Source organism: Mus caroli, unplaced genomic scaffold (genome assembly GCF_978045245.1).
Source record: "Mus caroli unplaced genomic scaffold, Mus_caroli_1 scaffold_14, whole genome shotgun sequence".
Taxonomy (NCBI): Eukaryota; Metazoa; Chordata; class Mammalia; order Rodentia; family Muridae; genus Mus; species Mus caroli.
In genome coordinates, this window is record NW_028227269.1 from 50,071,680 (window position 1) to 50,080,848 (window position 9,169).

General features: G+C 43.8%; 1 protein-coding gene across 8 annotated transcripts in view; it reads right to left on the reverse strand.

Annotated features, from left to right (window-relative positions):
• Positions 1-8,937, reverse strand: part of Hectd1 (HECT domain E3 ubiquitin protein ligase 1) — an 88,023-nt gene extending 79,086 nt beyond the window's left edge. For all 8 annotated transcript variants that reach the window (XM_085830362.1, XM_085830358.1, XM_085830361.1 and 5 more), the window contains exons 1-2: positions 8,796-8,937; positions 6,737-6,898 (exon numbers count right to left, since the gene is read on the reverse strand). In XM_085830362.1, the coding sequence (XP_085686488.1) occupies positions 6,737-6,876 (140 nt within the window). In that variant the 5' untranslated portion in view covers positions 6,877-6,898; positions 8,796-8,937. The remainder of the gene's footprint in view (positions 1-6,736; positions 6,899-8,795) is intronic.
• Positions 8,938-9,169: the final 232 nt, after the last annotated feature.

Here is a 9,169-nt window from a genome sequence, read left to right on the forward strand (position 1 = left end):
GAGGGTGTGGGATACCCAAGGGGGCCCCCACCTGCTCAGAGAAGGAGGGGGGATGGGAGAAAGGATTGTGGGAGAGGGTGATGGGGGCAGTGAGTGGGATGTAAAATAAATGGATAAAAAAATTTTTTTCTCTTTTTTAAAGACTTATTTATTTATATGAGTAGACTGTCACCATCAGTTGTTTGTCACCAGAAGAGGGCATCAGATCCCATGACAGATGGTTGTAAGCCACCATGTGGTTTCTGGGAATTGAGCTCAGGACCTCTGCAAGCGCAGTTAGTGCTCTTAACCACTGAGCCAGCTCTCCAGCCCCCTTTTTATTCTTCTTTTTTTTTTTAAGCTTAAAAAAAAAAGGGGGGGCTGGTGAGATGGCTCAGTGGGTAAGAGCACCCGACTGCTCTTCCGAAGGTCCAGAGTTCAAATCCCAGTAACCACATGGTGGCTCACAACCATCTGTAACGAGATCTGGCGCCCTCTTCTGGAGTGTCTGAAGACAGCTACAGTGTACTTACATATAATAAATAAATAAATCTTTAAAAAAAAAAAAAAAAAACTAGGAAAAAGGTGGGTCTGGAAAGATGGCTTATTGGTTAAGAGCACTATCTGTTCTTCCAGAGGACCCAGATTCATCCACATGACAGCTCATAACTGTCTGTAACTCCAGCTTCAGGGGACCTGACATCCTCACACTGGCATACATACATTGGCAAAATACCAATGCACATAAAAATAAATAAGTCATTTTTAAAAATTAGAAAAAGCACCTCAACTCTGCTTCATTAAATAAAATTGAAAATAATAAGATAGGCTTCTTATATGTTAACTTAACCATAGCTTGTAAAAATAAAGTTAAAACAAAAACAACCAAATGACACATTTGACAGAAGAGGGCAGGTAAGGCAGTCATTAACACCTTTATAACACTCTAAAGTCTGCCGAATAGAAGAAAATTATTATCCTATTTGCTTCTCCATGTACTCTGTTGCATTATGGATTGTTTCATATTTAAGTACATTTATTTACTTATGTGTGTGGTATGTGTGCATATGTGGAAGTCAAAGAACAATCTGCAGGAGTTAGTTTCCTCTTGCAGTGAGTTCCCGGGATCAAACCAAGGCCTCCAGCCTTTAGCAGCGGAGCCTTTCACAGTGCTGGAGACAGAACGCTAAGCCTGGCCCCTGCAAATGTGCTATGACTGAGTTCAACCCCTAGCCTATGGCCTGGTTTTTTGTTGGTTTTTTTGGTTTTGTTTTTGTTTTGTTTTGTTTTGTTTTGTTTTGAGACAAGGTCTTGCCTTGGCCTCTAGAGTGTTAGCTTACAGGTATATTCTGCCATACCTGATTTAAGTAATCATTTTAAAAGACAAATTTAAAGACTGGGTAGGTGAACTTAATCCCAGAAGCACAGAAAGAAATACTATAAAAGACCGTCATAACTCTCATTGGCAGTATTCCAATGCCCTACCGATACTCTTGTATGACAGAATCCAAAGCCTGTGCATCATACACAAAAGACTCACCAATCCAGTCACTACTCCACAAGGCCAAGTGCTCCTGCACCTCCCCTGCCGGATACACGGCTTCTTCCCAAAAGTCCTGTCCTCCCATCATCTCAACTGCCCCTTAATCAAGTCCATTCCTTTTTTGTTTGTCTTTTGAGACAGGGTTTCTGTCTGTTCCTCAGGCTGCCTAAAAAATCATTATAATCCTCCTGCCTCAGTTTCCCAAACACTGGAATTATAGATGTGAGACAGCAAACTCAACAACATCCTTTTCTCAAAAGCCACCCATTATCTAATGTCTGAGAGGCTAATGATAACTACCAAGGGGCCTCCAGCTTATCCTTCTCCTGCCTCAGTAAACTCAGGCAGTGTTCAGAAGCAGCGCAGCATCACAAAAAGCATCTTCCCTCTATCACTCCAAAGGACACTCAAAACACCCCGGGGAAATTCAGGAACAATTCCACGGGGGAAATCATTCAACTATTGTGCAAGACGCACCTGAGAGCATTTTATAGGAATAAATCTCACTTGATTTTCATAAAAACTCAACAAGGATTAGGAGTCAGGCTTAAAGCATGACTACTCAACAGTGAAGACAGGATTCTGAACTCAGCTGTAGACCATTTCAAAGGCACATGGGCCCTTCCTAAGTAAACAGAGGCACACTTTCAATACAGAGACAATACAAAACCAATACAAACAAATCAAGCAAAATGTATCAAATACATGAACATATGATTTGTTAGACATAACCTAAACTATTAACCTTATAAAATCCAACTAGAAGATTTCCTGTGGTATATTCAAAATATATACAACTTGTACTTCATTTGACTTATTTGTTGACTTTAAAAGATTTTAAGCTGGGCAGTGGTGGCGCACGCCTTTGATCCCAGCACCTGAGAGGCAGAGGCAGGCAGATTTCTGAGTTCGAGGCCAGCCTGGTCTACAGAGTGAGTTCCAGGACAGCCAGGGCTACACAGAGAAACCCTGTCTCGAAAAATCAAAAATAAATAAATAAATAAGATTTTTAAATAAATAAATAAATAAATAAGATTTTAAAATAGGGGATTCCTGCCTGAAATTCCAACACTGAGGAAGCTGAGGAGGAAGGAAAGACAGATGTGATACACAACTTGAATAGCAGCGCTCAGAAGTTCCCCTTGAGCTGGAAGTCAGCCTGCATTACATTGTGAGCTCTAGGCCAGACTGGATTATAGAGTGATACCCCGTCTCTAAAAACAAACAAAAGAGAGCGGTGCCAGCATGGTGGCACATGCTTGAGAGGTGAAGGCAAGAGAATCCAATGCCATCTTAGCTAGATAGCAAATTTCAGGCCAGCCCAGGTTACATGAGAACCTGTCTAAAAACAAGAGAGAAAACCTCCCAAATTAGTTTCAGAAAATAAAAGTACCAAAATATAATTCAAAATTAAGTATTATAACACTTCTTTACTTGAAACCTTTTTTTCACGTATATCTCTCCATTACTCCCCACAAGAAATCCACTGATATAAGATAATAGTCATTTTACAGAGGAACAAACTAAGGCTCTCGAAGCTAAGTAGACAAGCAGACCACAAGAAGTTGAACCTAGCCGGGCGTGGTGGCGCACGCCTTTGATCCCAGCACTCGGGAGGCAGAGGCAGGCGGATTTCTGAGTTCGAGGCCAGCCTGGTCTACAAAGTGAGTTCCAGGACAGCCAGGGCTATACAGAGAAACCCTGTTTCGAAAAACCAAAAAAAAAAAAAGAAAAAAAAAAAAGAAGTTGAACCTAGGGGCTAAAGAAATTGCTCAGTGGTTAAAAGCACTTGCTGCTCTTGCAGAGGACCCAAATCTGGTCCCCAGCACCCACACTGCCAGCTCCAGTTGCAGGGGATCTGGCACCATGTCAAGCCACATGTCCACACATACAAGCAAAACACTCATACACATATAGTAAAAATAAATCTTTAATAAAAAGAACTTGAACCTAGGACCATAATGTCAAGTCGAAAATAACAAGATAACCACCTTGTGTTTATGGAGGTGGGGAGGTTCAAGACAAGGTTTTCTCTGTGTACCCTGGCTGTCCTAGAACTCTGGAGTCCAGGCTAACCTTGAACTCAGAGATCCGCCTGCCTCTGCCTCCCACGTGTTGATATTAAAGCCAAGTGCTACTACACAGCCTAACAAAATAACTTCTTGTAGAAAAAACATAAGGCTATGGAGTACTGAAAACAAGATTTAAGGGGGAAGCAGAGGCAGCAGGTGGTAAAGTCTAATTCCCTAGGAGCGATCCCCCCGAGCAGAGTGATGACAGAGCCAGGTCCTGTAAGTTATCCTTTGACCTCCACACGCACCACTACATAAAGGCAAGCACACACTCATGCATCACAACATACGATATGTAAATTTTAGAAAAATTTTAAACAAAATAAAAATAAACAGAAAAGCAAAGGTTAATAAGAGGGATAGTTAGAAAAGGTCACAAAACCTAAACAGATGTGCACTTTGAATACATAGCTGCTACGTCACATGAAACAGGACTAACCCGTCTAACTGACAGTATCCTGGGGCTGGAGAGATGGCTCAGTGAATAAGAGCTCTTGGAGAGCACTCAGATTCAGTTTCCAACAGCACCTGGCAGCTCACGGTAGTCCTAACTACAGGTCCAGGGAACCTGATGATGCCCTCTTCTGGCCTCCAAGGGCACCTGCACACATGGTGCACATGCAGACAGAACTCAGATAAATAAAAATACATCTTTAAAATTTAAAAAAAAAAAAAAACCTTATTCCTTTACATAGTACATCATATCTGAAATCACTTTAATTTCTTTTTCTTTTAAAATTTCATCACATGAAATATGAAAAAGGGGGGGCTGGCGAGATGGCTCAGTGGGTAAGAGCACCCGACTGCTCTTCCGAAGGTCCAGAGTTCAAATCCCAGCAACCACATGGTGGCTCACAACCATCCGTAACGAGATCTGGCGCCCTCTTCTGGAGTGTCTAAAGACAGCTACAGTGTACTTACATATAATAAATAAATAAATATTAAAAAAAAAAAAAAAAAAAAAGAAATATGAAAAAGGAATGGAAGGGGAAGTAGAAAATGTAACATAGCTGTTTTGTTTAGTTGTAGAATTTTTCATAAGAACCAATTTTACATTGTTAAAATTTCCTTTTAAAAAGTTCTTTATGGGGCTGGTGAGATGGCTCAGTGGGTAAGAGCACCCGACTGCTCTTCCGAAGGTCCAGAGTTCAAATCCCAGCAACCACATGGTGGCTCACAACCATCCGCAACGAGATCTGGCGCCCTCTTCTGGAGTGTCTGAAGACAGCTACAGTGCACTTACATATAATAAATTTAAAAAAAAAAAAAAAAAAAAGTTCTTTATGTATACTCATAGACATAAAATAAATCTTTAAAAAAAAAAAGAAATCTACTGATAAAAAGGAATCAACAAAGCACCGGGATATGGATGTTTATTTATAAGAACTTTTATCAACCCTGTGTACTCGAAGATGCTAGAGATGTTAGAGGTTACCAGAGCTGGTTCTCTCCTTCTACAACCCAGGTCCTCGGCCCTCCACTCGCACTCGTGGTGACATCCTTTATCCAGGGAGCCCCCTCCATAGACACCCTTACTTTGACTTTTTCTTTCTTTTTTTTTTTTTTGGAGACAGAGTCTCCTACAGCTCAGGCTGGCCTGGACACTATGTAGCCAAGGATGGCCTTTAACTCCTGCTCCTACCGTCACCTCTCCTCTCAAGTGCTGAGATTAAAAGCATGAGCCATATCCAGCTAAAATAATATTTTTTTAACAAAAGTATAAACTACTACTTAAAAATCAAAAGAGGGAGCCGGGCGTGGTGGCGCACGCCTTTAATCCCAGCACTCGGGAGGCAGAGGCAGGCGGATTTCTGAGTTCGAGGCCAGCCTGGTCTACAAAGTGAGTGCCAGGACAGCCAGGGCTACACAGAGAAACCCTGTCTCGAAAAAACCAAAAAAAAAAAAAAAAAAAAATCAAAAGAGAGAACACTTTGAAAAAACAATATAGGGCTGGTGAGATGGCTCAGTGGGTAAGAGCATCCGACTGCTATTCCGAAGGTCTGGAGTTCAAATCCCAGCAACCACATGGTGGTTCACAACCATCCGTAACGAGATCTGACTCCCTCTTCTGGAGTGTCTGAAAACAGCTACAGTGTACTTACATATAATAAATAAATAAATCTTTAAAAATAAATAAATAAGTAAATAAATAACAAAGTTTAAAAAAAAAGAAAAAACAATATAGATTTAGCAAGTAATATAGCCTATTTCCACCTCAAAGGCATTAATTATACCAAGCTTTAAGCCAATATCACAAATATTTTTAATTACCTTTAAATAGCATTAAAGTACATATAAAAGGTTTTAATGACTTATTGGAATTCACAACTCAGATGAACTCAGAAAAATGTTTATTCCTTTACTGAACCAGAATCACACAAGAGGGAAATCATGGCCCAAGTGGCCTAGCTAGCAGAGTAATGTCTTTTATATTTTTATGCAAACTTTCTAGTATCATCTCTGATACAACTGTTTAAAACTCTCCAAATTTGAGTAGTGAGATGGCTCAGCTGGTAAAAGTACTTACCACAAAGCCTGAGAACCTGAGTTTAATCCTGGGACCCACATGCTAATGAGAGATCAACTCCCAAAAAGTTGTCCTCTGACTTCCACATGCACACCATACCATACACGAAAGTGTACATGTACACACACACACACACACACACACACACACACACACGCACACACACACAACTTCAAAGCTTCTGTACTTCAAAAAGTATTGAAAATATCATCCAAAATAAAATTTATTAACCGAAGTTATTTTAACAAAAGCAATGACACATGAAAACCAAAGAAACAGGTAGTTCTGACCTTATTCTCCAAGTCATACACAAAAACAGCTTTAAAGAAGATAAACATTTATAATCTTTTTAATTTATGAGATGGTTCATAAATGACTCAACCAAGCTATGGTTAGTATTAGTATTTCTAATCCACACTCATTGAACAAATATGTATTTACATAATCACGATTATCATTACTAGGGTTCCATTAACCACAGACAACGGCAGAAATGTCTAAAGGGATATTTTAAGTTCCCTAGCAAAGTTTTCACACAAACTGAAGTCAGCAAATAGCTGGAAACAGATGTCAGCACAGTGGGCCCAGAGGAAGGTGATGCAGGAATGCACTTACGTTTCAAAACAGCGATCCACATTGTCAGACATCAAAAGCAGCATGCAGAGCTGTTCCAGGGCTATTAGCTGCATGTCCCTCTCATCCCCCTGTCCCATCTGCAGCCATTCCAGCAACGTATCAGGATCCACATCTGCCATGGTCTTTAAAATGCCCCTTTGCCTAAATTGAAAAAGGGAAATGGGTTTTTCAAACATTTGTTCAGAACTGATCAGCCTGTGTAGACTTTTTTCTTGTACATCTGCTTGAACCTTGAACCAAGTTTCTGTAAGGTTCTCAGGTCCTCAAGACACACACACACACACACACACACACACACATATGTATATGTATATGTATATGTATATGTATATGTATATGTATATGTATATGTATATACATACAGAGCTATTCTCCGATTTCCATATTGCACTGTGATATGCACACATACGTGCACACACACAAAATAAGCAAATATACATGCTTTTAAAAAAAACTTTCCAGCCGGGCGTGGTGGCGCATGCCTTTAATCCCAGCACTAGGGAGGCAGAGGCAGGCAGATTTCTGAGTTCAAGGCCAGCCTGGTCTACAAAGTGAGTGCCAGGACAGCCAGGGCTATGCAGAGAAACTGTTTCGAAAAACCAAAAACAAAAAAACTTTCCAAACTGCAAAGTATTACTTCAAAAAGTACATGCTACATATGCAGCAGTCTACTTCCTGGGTTTAATGCAGAAACACTAAACGCAAAACAGCAAAACAGTTTAACACTGGGATGAATATATGCCGATTAGGTTGCTAGTTAACTAGAAACCAGAGCTGTCTTGGTCAAACACTATGAAACAAGTTTTGGATCCCAGTACTGTCTGTTATCACCAACGTCTGTGCCAAAAGGCAAAAAACATGTACAAAAAAGTTCTTTTACCAGTCAACTTCTCCCTGCAACCTGCCCCCAAACTCTACCAAAAATCGGGGCTTCAGATACGGGTCAGATCCAGTGGTTTTAAAGACCACTTTCCAATCCAATTCTTCTTCGGATTGAATTTCCCTTCTCACAAGTTTTGAATTCTCAAACTTACTCCTAAAATATGCCCAAATACAAACAGTAATTAGATATGAAATCTACCTATGCGGAGGTAGTGATAAGAACTTTTGGCAATCTAGGCAAAGGTTCTTTTTTTTTTTTTTTTGGTTTTTCGAGACAGGGTTTCTCTGTGTAGCCCTGGCTGTCCTGGCACTCACTTTGTAGACCAGGCTGGCCTCGAACTCAGAAATCCGCCTGCCTCTGCCTCCCGAGTGCTGGGATTAAAGGCGTGCGCCACCACGCCCGGCTGCAAAGGTTCTTAAAAGTTTTTTTTTTTGTTTTGTTTTGATGCTAAAGTAAATACAACTAACAGGTTACCCGCCCCCCCCCGACAGACAGACAGACAGACAGACATTCTTTCTCCCATAGGATGGCACAGTTAGTTTTTATGTAAAAATTTTTCGAGAAGTAGTCTAGGCAGGCAAGTCATTTACAAAAGCTCCTAGGTGCCCGACCAAAGGACAGCGCTGGGTCCCACGCAATCCACCTGCCGGTGTGGGAACCTAGAGGCGGATCGCGGTGGGCACCCCTCGGCCGCGCCCGGCGGGGCTGCCCCATCGTCCTCGGCCTGATCAAGGCCGGAGCCGCGACGCTGACAGCCGACCTGGCTAAGTTAGCTACCTGCCTCCGGGCGGAGGGCGAAGTTCTAGAAAAGCAGCAAACCTGCGAGCTCAAGAGGAAGCCGCCGAGCGGCCGGGGTGCGGGTCTCCCGGAACTCGGAGGCCCAGCGGGACGTCCCCGGTCCCCGCCGGGCGGCTGAGCCTTACCAAGGACAAGGAGAGCGTAGCCGGAGCTCCGGAGCCAACAAGCCAAGCCCCGTAAGGCCCGGAGAGGGGGAACAAAGGGCCCGAGACGCAGAGGCGACGGCGGAAGACCGACCTCACCGCGCCGGGGTCCAGCTCCGCGCCCGCCGCTTGACTCGGCGGCCCGGATCCTCGCGCAGGCCCAGCCTGCCGACAGCGCCTAGCGCCCCCGCCTACCCTGACCGCAGGCTCTTACCCTGCCTCGCCGTACCAAACAGCTCCGGTCCAGCTCCAAGCAGGCCGCGGGCAGAGCCTGGCCCGGCCGCGGCCCTCGAGTTCCTAGGAAACCGCAGGCCGCGCAGGTCGAGCCAGGCAGGCGGCACAGGAAAAGCCGTGTCTCGTCCCTCCCCTTCCTCCGCGGGGACCCGGTGACAAGGAAGCGAGAGGCTCCCCCGAGCGGCGGCAGCCAGCGCGGGTCCCGACCCCAGCACGCGGCTCCTCAGGCCCTGCGGTTCAGAGCCAGGTCCGCGCGGGGCCGTCGGCGGCAGCGGGGAGACGCCGCGTCCATCGCCAGCCGGGCGGGGGCAGGAGAAGGGTCGGCAGAGCGCCGGGCGGGGAGGCTGGTGAAGG